Source organism: Bubalus kerabau, chromosome 18 (genome assembly GCF_029407905.1).
Source record: "Bubalus kerabau isolate K-KA32 ecotype Philippines breed swamp buffalo chromosome 18, PCC_UOA_SB_1v2, whole genome shotgun sequence".
Lineage (NCBI taxonomy): Eukaryota > Metazoa > Chordata > Mammalia > Artiodactyla > Bovidae > Bubalus > Bubalus kerabau.
This window is the reverse complement of record NC_073641.1, coordinates 19,743,630-19,761,447: the sequence shown is the minus strand read 5'-3', so window position 1 is coordinate 19,761,447 and position 17,818 is coordinate 19,743,630. Positions and strand designations below refer to the sequence as shown.

The following is a 17,818-nucleotide window of genomic DNA, read 5'->3' as shown; positions in this document are numbered from 1 at the left end:
GTGGGCTACAGTCCTTGGGGTCACAAAGAGTCAGATACGACTGAAGCAACTTAGCGCACGCACACACAGCACTGTGCTTTGGTTTAGTTCCTGCAGATTGAGGATGTGAATACTAAAGTTAGATTGGGCTCTGTGGTGGCATGATGACCAGACAGTTTGACTGCCTGTGAGGTTTGCTGTTAATGGGATTAGCTGTCTTTGACAGATTATATTTTATAAAGTCAAATATATTTATTAAAAAAGATTTGCATAATTTCTTCAGTTATAGTTATTTGAAAATAAAAGTTAATTATCCATGGTTTACCATAGAGCACAGGATTACCCCCTTTTGTATCCTCAGTTCTGGCATATAGAACAGCTGACTATCCCAGTAGGAGATTTTCGCATCTACAGTCTTGAGGCAGCTTGTTATCTGGGATTGTCAGAATTCCAGAAAGGCAAAATCCGTTCTCAAGAACATTGCTTTGTTTCAAGTTACCCAGTACCTAACATATAAGACCACTGTGGGGTGCGGTGGAGAGGGTGGGGGAGAATGTCTTAAGGGACATCTCTAAGAATCTCTGAGGGAGGAATATTCTCCTTGCTTCTCCTGTGGGAGCTCTGGTATGATTTAGCACTTGGAGAAAGTGAGTTGGTAGAATTCCCAAGTTTTCTCAAATAGGCGAGGCCAGAATACATGACTGCACAACCCTGAAGTAAGGCTTGATGGAACCTCCTACATATTGGCTCAGTATTATACCTACTGTCCCCTGTGTAATTTTCGTGTATCCATCCCAGCCTCAAAGTGAGGAGGGGAAACCCCAAATAGGCCTCTGAGCATTAAATAATTGCCACAAAGCGAGTCAAATTAGAGGTGCAGCTGACCTGAGGGGAATGAATTTTCTATGAAAGAGAATAGCTGTAGGAGAGAGGAGTCATTGTGATAGCTGATAGTAGAGAAAAAAATGAGAGCTCACTTAAAAGTCCTGCCACCTGCAGTTGTCTGTCCAGGGAGTGCTGTCCCTTTCACGTGGTAACACCCCAAATGGTCAGCTGACTGGGGTGGCGAGGTAAAACCTGTACCATGTAGAAATACTTAAAAAAAATGGTTAGAATTTTGAAAAGGAGTTTGGATACTTGAAAGATAATCTAGAATTACTTAGAAAGTGAACATTCATGAAGCACCTCAATCCTGATGATACTACATTAATGAAGTGTACTTTATAAGACATGAATGTGTTTGTTTGTGTCCTCACACACCTCTTGAATTGTTTTGGAGGTTGCAATATTTTATAGTTTGCTTTTTAAAATATTTTATGAGAGTAGTAAATATTTGACATAATGAAATTGGATAATACGTGGGGTTTTTCTCCTAGCATAATTGTATCAGGGTTCGCTGTACCTCTGACTTATACAGCTACATGAGTACAGAAAAGTTGGTTTTGCAAAACTATTTGAGAGCTTCATCAGTTTTGCTAAGGGCCTTTGATAGTTAAATTAATCTGTTCTGAAGCACCTGTCAAACTATAGCCTTTCAGACTGTTTAAATACTAACTAGTATAACTCGTTTGGATCCTCAGTTGTCTTGGCTTTGCCTGTGGTAGGAGAAGTTCTTCAGTATCACTTTTGCAGAGGGACTAAAGTGCTGACTTGGTGGATAAGGAGAAATAAAGGAGTGTTAAACTGAGAGAACGGAGAAGGCAGTGGCACCCCGCTCCAGTACTCTTGCCTGGAAAATCCCATGGACGGAGGAGCCTGTTGGGCTGCAGTCCATGGGGTCCCTAAGAGTCGGACACGACTGAGCGACTTCACTTTCACTTTTCACTTTTCCTGCATTGGAGAAGGAACTGGCAACCTACTCCATTGTTCTTGCCTGGAGAATCCCAGGGACGGGGAGCCTGGTGGGCTGCTGTCTATGGGGTTGCACAGAGTCGGACATGACTGAAGCAACTTAGCAGCAGCAGTAGCAAACTGAGAGAGATTGACTTTATAAATGGTTAGTTTATGAAAACTATCTTTCTGTAATGACAACTAGTTTCTTTTGTACACATATATATGTGATAGGTGGAAAACAGAGATCCTTTGCACTAGATATACAGAATATACTTGGAAACTTTCTAGACTTTCTTATAATCCGTTGTTTTGGGGTTTTTTTTTCTATTTTTTCTTAATCTATGCCTGTGCCATGCATGATCTTCTAATTATTGTTAAGTTCTTAGTGCACTGATACATAAAAAGGCAAGACTGCTCTTATTATTATTTCTGAAATTTTCCTCAGTGTTTACTTTTTTGTGTGATTATTTTTTCTCATGGGAAAATGCATTAAAATTTTTTAAAAATATGATCACATATGCTCTGTAGCTTTACTTTGTGGTTTTCAAAAAAAACCTTAAATCTTTTTTTGCCTGTGCAGGGCCTTTGTTTTGCGCGGGCTTTCTCTGGTTGCGGCGAGTGGGGGTTACTCTTCCATTATGGTGCCCAGGCTTCTCGTTGTGATGGCTTCTCTTTGCGGAGCACAGACTAGGCACGTGGGCTCAGTAGTTATGGCTCCCAGGCTCTAGAGCATGGGCTCAGTAGTTGTGGCTCTCAGGCTTTCTTCGAGGTATGTGGAATTTTCCCAGATCAGGGATCAAACCTGTGTCTCCCACATTGGCAGGCGGATTCTTTACCACTGAGCCACCAGGGAAGCCCCCACAAAAACTTCTTGACCAAAAGAGTTATAACAGGAAACTGGAATATCCATTTGGAAACAGGGATGAGCTTTGTGGGAAGAAAACCAAAGATTACCATATTACAGTTATCAGATTTCCTTATTACAAAGCAATGATAGTGATTTGATTTTTGGAAATACACCTTTTAAATTGATAATTTGGTTAAAAAAAATTACAGCACTTTTCTCTCTCCACTTTGTTGCTGAATATGAATTATCAAGGTGAAGTTATACTACTCTGAAAGATTTCTTGTAAGTTGAATAATGTTTTTCCCAACTTCCTGGCCTAAAGGAAGCCCTCCCTTGAAGGTGATAAGTAGGGTTCAGATGCCCCACATGTACACTCTAGGTATCATCTGACTGTCATTGCCCTGTCACATCTCTGCAGCTCCAAATGCAGCCCCCCTCCCAGACTTCCCACTGGGAGAGAATGAAGAAATAGTGGCCTGCTAGATAAGTTTAATTCAAGTAGCATAGATAGTGGAAGGCTGAGAGGAGCTTCATTACATTTGTAACATTCAGGTTTCTGTCAAGTACTTAATCCTGAGGTAAATGTGTGGCCTGTGTTTCTAAAGGGATTCCCCTTAAAGTTTATCGTGACTTTCAGAGAGGGTAGATGGAACTGAATGGTGTGCCAAAAAGAATTCAGGATAGCTCCCCATATTTAGGGGAAAGGAGTGAGGGCAGTTTATGCCCTAACCAGACAGGACAGGACTGACTGACTGCGGCCAGTGGCAGCAGGAGACAGTTTTCAGTTGGCTGTGAGCTGTAGCTAAAGCTATCCATGAGGAATTGCTGCTCGTGTGGCTTGAGTGTCTCATTGCTGGATCCTTCGAATCAGTGCTCTGAAGCTGTTGGTCATGAGGTTGTAGAGAATTCCTTTGTGGTTCTAAGTTGAAGCTATACAGCCTGGGTCCCTTGCTGCTTTGTGATTTTGTGCACCCATATGTGCAAATGAGCATGTTTGTACCAGCTTTACTCTGTGTGATGAGCTTTCCTGATGGCTCAGTTGGTAAAGGATCTGCCTGCAATGCAGGAGACCTGGGTTCGATCCCTGGATTGGGAAGATCTCCTGGAGAAGGGAAAGGCTACCCACTCTGGTATTCTTGGCTGGAGAATTCCATGGGCTCTATAGTTCATGGGGTCACAAAGAGTTGGACACAACTGAACGACTTTCACCTTCACTTGCTCTGTGATAGAAAAGAAAATCATCATTGTGAGCTACTTCAGCGATGGTGTTGGCTTCAGGTTTTGGTGTGCTTTGCCGTTCCCCAGAGACACTGCTATACTGGGGCTGCCTAGAATAAAGGTAGAAGGAAGGGGAGGAGTTTGTTGAGAAGAAAGCTGAAATGACCTACTCTATTTTAAAAAATTGTTTAAAAAAGGTGGGATGGTGAGGGAGAAAACTACTTGATTTTGGTCAAGTAGGAAAGTGAAAGTGTTAGTCACTTAGTCGTGGCTGACTCTTTACAACCCCATGGACTGTAGCCCTCCAGGCTCCTCTGTCCATGGGATTTCCCAGGCAAAACTATTGGAGTGGGTAGCCATCCCCTTCTTCAGAGGCTCTTCCCAACTAAGGGATTGAACCGGGATCTCCTGCATTGCACGCAGATTCTTCACCGTCTGAGCCACTATACCACAGATTTAAAATAGTGTAATGATGGCTTGTTGAAGCTGTGATCTAGGTATAGTTTTGATGTGGTATATGTATATACATATATATAGGTGTGATGGTGGTGTACTGCAGTAAGTGTTTTCATATGGCTGGGTAAAATACTTGAGCATGTCTGTTAAATAGCTTTTTTTTTTTTTTTAAACTTGTAAGATGCTGGGGGAGGGAGGTTTGAGTGACCTGAATGTCTTTACTTTAAAATAAAAGCTGTCATATGTTTTTCTTACTGCTGTCAAGTACTACACATTTCAAAGAATTAAAATATTTTGTAGCATCTGAATGCAGAAGCTGAACTCTCTCCTCCCTTTCTTTCATATAGGTTTCCACTTGAGTGGCACAGTGACAGAACCTGCAATACAATCGGAGCCAGAAACTGTTTGCAACGTGGCCATCAGCTTTGATCGTTGCAAGATTACCTCAGTGACCTGCAGCTGTGGAAACAAGGACATATTTTATTGTGCGCATGTTGTGGCACTGTCTTTATACCGCATCCGCAAGCCAGATCAGGTCAAATTGCATCTTCCCATTTCAGAGACTCTCTTTCAAATGAATAGAGACCAACTACAAAAGTTTGTACAGTATTTGATCACAGTGCACCACACAGAAGTTTTGCCAACTGCTCAAAAATTAGCAGATGAAATTCTTTCCCAGAATTCTGAAATCAACCAAGTACATGGTGAGTATAGACAGCCATTCTGTAGCTTGCTTCTTGGGATTATTGTTCATTTATAAGTTTAATTCTTCTATATAAAAGTAAATTAAATATGAATTAGATCATCAGCATTGCCCTTAGGTAGCTGAGGATTTAAATTCAGTTTTGCATCTTAAAACATTTCTTCTGAAGTGTTCATTCTTGAGATACCAAGCCTTTTATGCTCAGAAAGATCTCTCATTTGTTAAAGCTTGGCTCTTAAACATTTATGTTTTATATTAATACAGTTTTATCAAATACTAGATATTGGCTATGGTAAACACAAATTCACCCTTGTCAGCTGTTGTCAGTAAACTGACTTACATGTATGCAGAATTTTTTTCATTTTCTTAAAAGTGTATTTTCCAAGGCATTAAGTTTCTAATATGATACTGCATGTTAAGAAATAATTTATTTTTAGAAAACTACTAAAATTTGTTTAGACAGAGTTTAGGATATGACTATTATTGTGTATAAGAAATCTCAAAAAGTTTCTTTTAAGTCTTTTATACACAGAACTTATCTCACTTATTTGTTAGCATGTGTATCAGCTGTCTACATATAGTTGAGATATGAGACCAGTTCACTCAATCCTTGACATAGAAAGTGTAAATGTTTAAGGAAAGCAATTTGAGCTCACTTCCTAAAAACTTTTTAAAATTGTGAGACGTAACACAGAAAAGTGCATAAAATATATATGTGCATATTAACAAAGTGAACCAACACCCAGGCCACAAAATAGATCACATTTGGTACTTGAGAGGGTTCCATGTGTGCCCCCTTACTTTGAGTCACCAGCTACTTTCTGTTCCTCATGGTAACCATTGCCTGATGTTTTTATGGTAATCACTTCCTTGGTGCTTTGTGTTTTAATGTTAACATCACTAAACACTGGTTTAGTCTTACCTGATTTTAAACTTTAGGTATCTGACGTATTTTTTTTTTTGAATTTTATTTATTTATTAATTTTTGGCTGTGCTGGGTCTTCATTGCTGCATGCAGGCTTCTCATTGCAGTGTCTTCTCTTGTGGAACACAGCCTCTAGGGCTCAGTAGTCGTGGCGCACGGGCTTAGTTGCTCTGCAGCATGTGGGATCTTCCCAGATCAGAGGATCGAACCCATATTCCCTGCATTGGCGGCAGATTTTTTACCATTGAGCCATGAGGGAAGCCCCTATCTGACTTCTTTCATTCAAAATCATGAATGATTTGGATAATCATAAACATCATCTCATGTTTATGAGATTTATTTACATTGTTTCATGTACCTTTTAGTTCATTCATTTTCATTGCTCTTAAGCAGCACTAGAAATACCAATAGAAGTGAACCACATGTATAATTTAAAATATTTAAAAAGAAACAAGTAAAATTGATTTTAATAATGTTTATCTCAATATACTTGAAAAAGCAGTTCATATTCATATTAGTCTAACATTCATAAATTCAACAAAAATATTTATATATTTCACTTCTTATTCACATTATTCTTTGAAAATCTGTTTTACACTTAACCACAAGCACATCTCAGATCAAACTCTAGCCACATTGCAGGTGTTCAGTAGCCACATGGTTAGTAGTGACCTTATTGGAACAGTAGCTCTCTAGAAAGTATTCTGGGTATGAGGACACCATGATTTATTTGTCCATTTCACTGTTGATGAACCTTGTTTTGAATAAAGCTATGAACATTCTTTTGTAAGTCTCCTGGTGTCTTATGATACTTTTAATATGTCTTTTATGTCAGTGGAAAATCCATATAACCATATTTCTTCTAGCGCTCTGCATATCAGTCTCAGCTCTGCATATCAGTCTCAGTCTCAGCTTTATTAAAGTAGCTGTTACAAGGTGTATAAAGCATTTTACTTGGTAGAATCTGCCAGTGTTGAGTAACAGGATGGTAAACAACTCTGCCACAGAAGTACCCTGGATCCACCAAAAGCACATGCACTCAAGGACTCTTTAAGTTTAAGTAGGCTTCTGCTCTGTCATACCGTCTGTCTCCATTGTGTTACTGTGTGAAAATTCAGGCCAGCTAACAGTCATCTCAGAGATTTCTCAGGAGCCTGTTTGTGGCTTCTTATTAAAACATTCACTGAAGGCAGAAGAATAGCATATACCATTTCTTCAAACTTTTATGCACTCCCTTTTTTTCCTTTCTTTAAAATTCATATAATCCACTTGGTCATTTAGTTCTCAAAGTTTTAGTTTAACCAGAGGTCCATACCAAGTCAGTTGTTTGTTCTGCATCTGTCTTCCTTGTTTTAAAGGATAGCAGACCCCCAAATTTCTTATCTAAAAGCTTTTAAAATCCATTTCTGCGTCAAAATAGTGAGATTAATGAAACAATCTAAGGTTGGATGTAAGAAAGTATTCACAAGACATTATATTTCTTTCAGACTTTCTAAAATTAGAAGAAAAAAACTAAGGAAATATCAAGGACAGAATGCAGGTTAGCTTTAAACTGAATGTGATTTTCAGATAACCGTTGTATGAGAACAGCTCCACGAGAGCAGTGAACTTGAGCAGTTTCTCCTGCCAGCTTTCTCCACTTAATTTATCATCACATTTGCTCCTAGCCTGGAAATGGGCCAATTACACAAGCTGCCTTCCTGCTTTCCATTCTAGTGTGACAAGTGGCAAAAAAGAAGATAGTTAGAAAGCAGGCCGTGACCTTAAGTGATGAAATGGGAAATCTGCTCCCTGGAGGGTCTTATTTTAACTGTTAGATTGATGACTTAGTAGGGGGTGGGATTTTTAAATGTTTTGCAGTTATTTGACTACATGGTCCCACCTGCCTCCAGACATCTGCACATTAAGCATCCTCTGACTCATTTTTTAAGCAGTATTTTCATGGTTTTGAGAATGTTTTTTTCTTTGAAAAAAAAAATGTCTTGAACATGAATATTAGGAAGAGTTCATTTTTCTGTAAGGAAAAGCATCACTTTTACCTAACTAGATAAATAGAGTTAGGATAGGATTTAGATTAGATTTTGTTAGTAGGTATCTTAAAGAGAATGAGGTTTATCTTATCTAAATCCTTTTTAAAAGAAAGCCATAATACAATTTTTAAGTAAATGCAAACTATGCTGCTAACAGTAGGTTTTTCCTTTTTCTTATGAACTTGTCCTAAAGCTTCTTAAAATTCTATTAGTTGCTTTACTTACTATTTTGAAATATTTTTTAAAGAACTTTATGCTAAGGAATTAAAAGTTTTTTCAAGTCTATTCCAGGCATATTGTTCCTGATAATTTCCTTGTAAGCTACATATTGCAAATTTATAATTGTAATACTTTGTAGATGAAGAAACCAAGGAGAATGGGTTAGTGACTTATCCAGGATCACAGATTGAGTAAAAGTACTTGAAATACAGACTTAGTTATTGTAATTGTTCAGTCCTTGTCAGTTTTTTACATTTCATTTTGGTTTCATAAAATTTTCCACATAATTTTGATTAGATTAAATCAATTATTGTGTGCTAAAAAGTCGCTGTAAGGTAGTTAATTGATGTTAATGGCCCTCCAGGGAGATTGCCAGTTGCCATTTTGCGTTGATAAGCAAAATTGTTTACCATGGTTTTATATTATAATAAAACTTGCTAGCTTCCATATCCTCCAAAAACAGAAAAGCTATTGTTTTTTCTCAGTGCTTAGAAATTTACTGATTTCTAAATGCTAACCTGCTGTCTTGGTTAATTCATCCTAGCTGTTTTTTGGTCTTTTATGCTTCTTATTAATGTATTATAAATTAGTGAATTGTGGTATCTGGACAGAACATTGAAATCTGGAGACCTAGAGTACATTATTATCTCTGCTGTATATTACCTGTGTGACCCTGGGTAAGACTCATTTCTCTCATCTTTAAAATGCTCATAATCTTCACTAGCAGCATTGGAAAAATCTTGGTCATACTTACATATGTAAAATATTAAAGAAAAGATAAGAGTTTATGTCATGTTGGGGTACCCATAAGTAGTCATAGTTAAAAAGAGAAAAGAAACCTGTTGGGGGATGGATGATAACAGAGTTGGAGGTCAGCTTGCTGTCCTCTGACTCTCTGGCATATATTTCCTCTTCTACTTTTTCCTCTTTTGCACTTCCTTTTGGGGACTTCCCTATGGGATAGTGTGTACTAGGCAGACTACGACAAAAAGGGACAGATGGAGTGTCACCTGTGGCATTGGTCTCTTCTTGGACCAGAGGGAAAGGATGTCATTTCTGTGGCCCTTTTACCCCCAGTGCTTGAGTCAGTTCCCAAAGTAGGCTAGATTCATCCCTCATTTCACTGTCGAGTGTCTAGAGATACCATCTCAGTCAGCCAAATGTAGAAGGCGTGTACAGCTGACCTTTGAGCAATTTGGGTGTTAGAGACATCAACCAACTGTGCAGTTGAAAATCCACATGTAACTTACATAGTTAGTCCTGGGTGCCTGCAGTTCCTCTGCACTCGTGGTTCCTCGTATCCACAGTTCTTCTGTATCTGCAGTTCTGTGTCTGTGGATTCAACTGGGGATTGTGTAGTATTTAATATTTATTAATACTGTTGAAAAAAAATCCTCTGCAAGTGGACCTGTGCAATTCAAATTCAGTTGTTTGAGTCAGTTCTATTTACATGTCAGGTAAGGTTGACACATGACATGTAAGATCTTTTCCACCCCTGATTCTGTGACTGGTGGTAGTATTTTTACACAGACACACACAGAAGGACCAATGTACCTCTTATACCCAAGTGTGCATTTGTGTGTTGTTCTTCCATCAGACATTTAGTTTTGTTTCAGCATGGTTTTGTATAAAACTAGCAGTATAAATTCCATTCATGCCTGCCTGTCTTGCTTAATTTAGCCTTCAAATACTTCCATGTCCCAGCCGTTATATATATCAATCCATTCAGTCTCTCCCAGATATTACCAAACAACCGAATCTATTCAGCCATCCCATGTTTGTTGTGTAGCTTATTTTTACTTGATTGTAAGCTCCATCAGGGCTAGAACTATGACCTGTATCTTTTGGCAGCTTCCCTAAGGACAGTATTTAAGAAGTAATGGACACTCAAAATTAAGTAACAGTGTCCTTTATTATGTAATAAAGGTCATTTATGACACACCCATGCATAGTTAAAAATCATACTCGGTGGTGAAAAGCTAAAGCCTTTCCTCCAAATTCAGGAATAAGACAAGGATTTCCACTCCCACCACTTCTATTTAATGTAGTATTGGAAGATCTCACCACAGCAATTGGACAGAAAAAAGAAGTAAAAGCCATTCAAATTGAAAGAGAAGTTAAATTGTTACTATTCACATAGAAAACCCTAAGATTTCCACCCAAAAGCTAATAAATGAATTCAACAAAGTTGCAGGCTTCAGGTTAATATACAGAAATCTGTTGCACATCTGTACACTAATAATGAAATATCAGAAAAAGAAAGTTAAAAAAATAATGTCATTAAAAATTAAATGGAAAAGAATAAAATACATAGGAATAAATTTAACTGAGTAGGTGAAAGGCCTGTACTCTGAAAACAATAAAACATTGATGAAGGAAAATGAAGATGATACACAGAAATGTAAAGATATTCATGCTCTTGAATTGGAGTGATTAATATTGTTAAAATGGATATACTGCCCCAAACAGCCTACAGATTTGATATAAGCCCTATCAAATAACAATGATATTTTCCACAAAATTAGGACAGAAAATCCTAAAATTCATTGTTGTTGTTGTTGAGTTGCCAAGTTATGTCCGACTCTGTGTGACTCCATGGATTGCAGTATGCCAGGCTTCCGTGTCCCTCACCATGTCCTGGAGTTTGCTTAAGTTCATGTCTATTGAATCAATGCTGCCTTCCAATCATTCCATCCTCTGTTGCCCTCTTCTTCTGCCTTCAATCCTTCCCAGCTTCAGGATCTTTTCCAGTGAGTTGGCTCTTCACATCAGGTGGCCAAAGTGTTGGAGCTTCAACTTCAGCATCAGTCCTTCCAGTGAATATTCAGGACTGATTTCCTTTAGTATTGACTGGTTTGATCTCCTTGCTGTCCAAGGGACTCTCAAGAGTCTTCTCCAGCACCACAGTTCAGAAGCATGAATGCTTTGGTGCTCTGCCTTCTTTATGGTCCAACCCTCACATCCGTACATGACTATTAGAAAGACCATGGTCTTGACTATATGGACCTTTGTTGGCAAAGTGATGTCTTTGCTTTTTAATACACTGTCTAGGTTTGTTGTAGCTTTCCTGCCAAGAAGCAGTTTTCTTCTACTTCCATGGCTGCAGTCACCATCCACAGTAATCTTAGAGCCCAAGAGGAAATCTGTTACTGCTTCCACCTTTGCCCCTTCTGTTTACCAAGAAGTGATGGGACTGGATGCAATGATCTTAGTTTTTTTAATATTGAGTTTTAGGCCAGCTTTTTCACTTTCCTCTATCACCCGCATCAAGAGGCTCTTCAGTTCCTCTTTACTTTCTGCCATTAAAGTGGTATCATCTACATATCTGAGGTGGTTGATATTTCTCATGGCAATCTTGATTCTAGCCTGTAACTCATCCAGCCTGACGTTTCACATGATGTGCTCTGCATATAAGTTAAATAAACAGGGTGACAGTAAACAGCCTTGTTGTACTCCTTTCTCAATTTTGAACCAGTCAATTGTTCAATATAAGATTCTTACTGTTGCTTCTTGACCCACATACAGATTTCCCAGGAGACAGGTAAGATATTCTGATATTCCCTTCTCTTTAAGAATTTTCCACAGTTTGTTATGATGCACACAGTCAGAGGCTTTAGCGTAAAATTGATATGCAGCCACAAAAGACAGAGAATTACCAAAGCAATCTTGAGAGAAAAGAACAAAGCTGGAGCTGTCACCCTCCCACTCATCAAACTATGCTACGAAGCTACAGTAATCAGCACGGTACTGGTACAGAAACCCGACACAGAGGTTAATGAACAGGATAAAGAGCCCAGAAGTAAATTCACACACCTGTGGTCAATTAATCTACAACAAAGCGGGCAAGAATATAAAATGAAGAGAAGGCAGTCTCTTCAACATGTGGTTCTGGGAAAGCTGGACAGCTACATGTGAAACAGAGATTAGAACATTTTCTTCCAACATTAAAAAAAAAATCAAAATGGATTAATGACTTAAATGTAAGACCTGAAACCATAAAACTTCTAGAAGAGAACATAGGCAGAACACTTAAGACGTACATTGTAGCAATATTTTTTGCATCTGTCTCCTAAGGCAAAAAAAAAAAGCAAAAATAAATAGAACCTAATTAAACTTTAAAGCTTTTACACAGTAAAGGAAACCATTGGCAAAACAATAAGCCTATAGAATGGGAGAAAATACCTGCAAATGATATGACTGACATGGGATTAATATCTAAAATATACAAATAGTTCATATAACTCAATATCCAAAAAAAAAAAAAAAAAACCCATTCAAAAAAATGGATGAAGACCTGAATAGACATTTTTCCAAAAGAGAAATATAGATGGCTAATAGACACATGAAAAGATGCTCAAAACCACTAATTGTTAGAGAAATGCAAATTAAAATAGCAGTAAGATATTACCTCATGCCTATCAGGGTGACCATCATCAAAAAGTCTGCAAATAACAGGTCTTCCCTGCTAGCTTAGTGGTTAGGAGTTTGCCTGCCAGTGCAGGAGATATGGATTCGATCATTGATCTGGGGAGATCCCACATGCTGTGGAGCAGCTAAGCCTGTGGCCACAACTGCTGAGACTGCTCTAGAGCTCGAGAACCACAACTCCTGAGCCTACATGCCACAAGTACTGAAGCCCAAGCCCTAGAGTCTGCTCTGCAACAAAAGGAGCCACCACAGTGAAAAGTCTGCACATCGCAACTAGAGAGTAGCCCCTGCTCACTGCAGCTAGAGAAAAGCCTGTGCAGCAACAAAGACCCAGTACAGCCATAAGTAAATAAATAATTTTTTTAAAAAGTCTACAAATAACAAATGTTGGAGAGGATGTGGAGAAAAGGGAACACTTACACTCTGTTGGTGGGAATGTAAACTGGTGCAGCCACTTTACATTAGAGGCATTACATTACAAACAGTACAGAGGCTCCTAAAAAAAAAAAAAAGAAAAACTACAAATAGATTTAACAATGGAGTCACTCCTGGATATATATATGCAGCAAAAAAAATAAAGAGTAATTTGAAAAGGTACATGCACCCCAGTGCTCATAGCAGCACTGTTGATTTAGAATAGCTGAGATTTGGAAACAACCCAGCTTCCCTGGTGGCTCAGCTGCTAAAGAATCCTCCTGCAATGCAGAAGACCTAGGTTCGAACCCTGGGTTGGAAAGATCCCCTGGAGAGGGGAATGGCTACCCACGTCAGTATTCTGGCCTGGGGAATTCCATAGACTACATAGTCCGTGGGATTGCAAAGAGTCAGACACAACTGAGCGACTTTCACTTTAAAGTGTCCATCAGTAGATAATTGGATAAAGAAGAAGGGGTGTATGAATACAAGTGGAATACTACTCTGTTATAGGAAAATAATGAAAGCTTGCCATTTGTAGGAACAAGGATGGACCTAGAGGCCATTATGCTTAGCGAAAGACAAATGCTCTATGATATCAGTGATATGTGGAATCTAAAATATAATAATAACAAATGTATACAGCAAAGTAGAAGGAGACATAAAGATATAGAAAACAAATTAAGTGTTACCAGAGAGGAGAGGAAAGGGAGGAGGGTCAAATTAGGGTTATGAGATTAAGAGATACAAAGCACTGTATATTAAAAAAAAATGTGTACACCTGTGGCGGATTCCTGTTGATGTATGACAAAACCAATACAATAAAGTAATTAGCCTCCAATTAAAATTAATAAAACAAAATGCATAACCTAAAAAAAAATAAAAAATAGATAAACAACAAGGGTATATTGTATAGTATAGGGAATTATAACCATTATCATGTAGTTACTTTTGATGGAGTGTTGTCTATAAAAATACTGAAACCCTAAAACTAATATAATATTGTAAATCAATGATACTTTTAAAAAAGTAAAGATATCATTTTTAAATTCCGTTTTCTTAGAATTTGGAGATTTATTCTTGTACATATGTTCCAAATATGAGTGAGAGACAGTTGGAGTCGTTTGACAGAGGCTTCATGTCACATCTCTCTTCATTTTGTTTCCCTGTGGATGGTCATATTCATGTAATTGGGCTTGCGTTAGCAACCAGTTTTTCAGTTATCCCAGGGAGATAATTTGGTTATTACAAGCATTATCCTTTCTATTGTAGAAGTTCTGGCATTGACAGTTGGTGAAACAAAGGTATGACCTACTAGTGGTGGTCAATTTAATTAGCAAATCTATAGGAGAGAATAAAAGTTGCTTTAAATGTGCTATCTCAAAGTGCAGTAGTGTGAAACGTAAAAGTAAAAAAAAAAAAAGAATACATGTGGAAAAACGTATAGAAGTAAATGAAGATAAAAAGACAAGTAGTCATTGGCTCTCTTAGTCTCCAATAACTCCCTTATTCCCCCAAGGCAGCTGCTGCTGATAGTGTGGTTTATAGTGTGTGAGGCAGTTTTTTGGTGCACACACAAGTATGTAATTTTTTAAAAACAGTTTTAAAAGTTTTTTTGTAGTTTCTTTTTTTTCTTTTTCCATACATCATGAATACTTTATCTTACTAGTACAAAAAGGTCTGTTACTGTGTTAAGTGCTGTGTAGTATTACATATTATGGGTCTGTTGAATCATTAACATACCAAATGATTTCAAAATTGTTTTCATTTTTTTCTACTATGTGCAATTCTACTGTGACCATTCTTTTTGTATGTGTGAATTTGTGCAAGTGCTTTTGAGTAATAGATTCTTTGTTAATAGTAGAAATGCCAGAACAATTGGTATGGGCATTTTAAGTTTTGTAATTACTGCCAAATCTCCCTTCAAAAATGACCAGTTTTACCATTAAGTTTTAATTAGAACTTGATGTTTTCATAATATGATTTAAATTTCTTCTAAAAAATTGTTGAAATATACAGTCATGCACACATGATCATCTTCATATGGAAAAACATCTCGTTTTAGCAGAAGAGAAGTAATCTTTTGGGAGGCGTCACATCTCTGACCCAGCAGGTATACGTGATACGGTAGTACAGAAGCAGCCAAGTTACTTTTAGCTCGATATCCTTTATCCTTTCTGTTTTTACCTCCAAGTCATGCCTTCTCTCATACCCTACAGTCATCTCTGACACTACCCGACTCTCATAATTGTCAGTGGCTTGTTACCAGCTGTGATCAGTTTGCTCACCATCCCTCTCCTGAATGGAGGAGAAGGGAACAACAGAGGATGAGCTGGTTGGCTGGCATTGCCAACTCAATGGATATGAGTTTGAGACACCTCCGGCAGATGGTGAAGGACAGGGAAGCCTGGTGTGCTGCAGTCCGTGGGTCGCAAGTTGTCCGACAGCACTTGGCGACTGACAAGAACAAGTCTCCATGTTGGCTCTGGGGGCTTTTGTCCCCGTGTCCCTCACTGTAGGCTTTTCACCCCTCGCGCTGTAAGAGTACTCAGGGTGTTGAAGAACTTAGAAGTTCGACAGCCTGCATGAGAATTCTAGTCCCTTTGCTTTCCAGCACTTTTAGTGGAGGGAAGGAACTAAATCTCCTCAGGGCTTAGTTTTCTTACGTGTAAAACATAGTCTGTAAAGAGTGCCTATTTCATAAGGTCAGGAGAGTTATAAAGGGGTAAAGTTAAGTTGCGATTATCCATCATTGTGATGTGGCAGTTGACGTGAGTCTTCAGCTGGCGGTGGTATCGTTGAGGAAAATAATTGTGAAGTTTTTTAAAAAAATCTTTGTTTCTTTTTTTTTTTTTTGTGGAAGTGTTGTTCTGTTTTATTTTTTTTTTTATTTTTTATTTTATTTTTAAACTTTACATAATTGTATTAGTTTTGCCAAATATCAAAATGAATCCGCCACAGGTGAAAATAATCTGAGCAAATCATTCTTGAACCTTGCAATCATAGTAGATCTCTTTTAATAAATCAGAAGAGTCAGGTTACGTAAAAATGAGACTTTCTGAGAACTTTGCATTTAATTATTTGTGTACCAAGTAATTGCTAATATATTAATATATCTGTTAGTTAGGTTATGGAAAATGACCTAACTCTTAAGCACTCTATGCTTATATTCTTCATTTTTTAATGAGCATTAGTGAATGTACAAGTGTTTTATTGCTCTTTATCCATATAAAATACATGATTATTTCTGTACATGAATAAGTATATCACTGGAACTTCTGAAGTAAATTAAAAAATAATAAGAGATGAGTAATAAAGTCAGGTGAGAGGAAAAGAGTAGAGGAGCTATAAACCTTGACAGGCCTATTTGAGTTCCCTGAGCTATATCCTGATTACAGTGCTACTTATTTATTTCTTTGGCATTTAGTTGAAGGGAAGGTGGCTTGTTGAGGGAGCAGAGGCTGGCTCATGCCAGGACTCCCTTTGTCATTAGCTTCCAGGCTAAACAGGTTGTCCTCTAACAGCTCTTAGAGAGGATACCACACTGCATCATGGCAGTAGAATTACATGGACTGACCACTGAGAACAGGTGATGAAGGATCTGGCTGTTTCAGCCACCACAAAATTGTATTTGGAAACGAAGACATTAGTTACTGCCTTGAAATGAGGATTTCAGTAAGAATAAAATTTAAAGCTTTTCTCAAGTGTGTATTTATTCAGTACACATTATTACATTATTTTTCAGTGGTCTTCTAGTTCTTATCCTTGCTAAAGAAAGATTTTTTTTTTTTCCTGAACCTGTATCACTGAAGTTTGCTGCGTTGCCTTTTCTCTCTCAGTGCCAATGTTAGATGTCAGGATTTTTGCCTTCAGCTTGTAAGACAGGTGTACCAGTGTCTTTGTAAGCCACAGACTTAATGTTTCCTATCTTTAATAGCAGGCACTAAAACTGTAGGAGATGGCATTCCTTTATAGGTCCTGCAAAAGAGGCTGAATTAATCACCTCTGCAGTGTAAACATCTGCTTCCTGCATTCTTCCTCTGTAGACTGAATTTGACAATTTAATTTTAACAACAACAAAAAAAGAGCACTCTTAAATGTAAATGCTTAAAGCATTATTTGGACAACCATGGTACTGAGGCAGTTAGGTCACAGTTAAGATGAAGATGTAAACTAAAGCCTTTCACTTTTTGTTTGAGTTTGTTTTCCAGCAGTTTTAAGAAAAGAGAAATAATTAAATTCCCCATTAGAATACAAAGCTGTGAATAATTTCACATACCAAACATAGCATAAACCAGTTATTGAATATGTCTTAATATTTCAGTTTAAAATTTGCAGTGTGATTTGGTAGTGTCCAGTGCTTGGAAATGACTGTTTTTGTGATAAGAGACAGATACCTTAGTCAATAGGTCTTAAATTTAGTGTACTTTAGTGAGTACACTGGACCCTGAATACTTTTCAATCCGAAGATCCAGAATATGCCACCATGTTTGAGATTCCCTCCAAATACAGAATTGTGTTTCCCAGCCGTACTTCCCATCTCCACGGCCCCTGCCTTGTTATCGGTGGCAAGGATTCTGGTTCAGTAGGTCTGAAGTGGTGCCTAAGCATCTACTTTTCACAGTGTGCCTCAGGAGTCTTGATACATTCCTGATCTTGAGAACTGCTGGGGTAAGAGTTTTGATACTGGAGTAAATCAAAGCTAAAACAGAACCAAATCAAGTAGCAGACAGGGAAGGCCAGAGACGGACAGTAGTCCTGCACGT

The 17,818-nt window shown here is 38.0% G+C and overlaps 1 protein-coding gene across 1 annotated transcript in view; it reads left to right on the top strand.

Moving 5' to 3' along the window:
- The window catches only part of ZSWIM6 (zinc finger SWIM-type containing 6), a 225,250-nt gene that overhangs the window by 132,707 nt on the left and 74,725 nt on the right, over nt 1–17,818 (top strand). Inside the window, exon 2 of the mRNA XM_055554821.1 lies at nt 4,681–5,037. Within this exon, the coding sequence (XP_055410796.1) occupies nt 4,681–5,037 (357 nt within the window). The remainder of the gene's footprint in view (nt 1–4,680; nt 5,038–17,818) is intronic.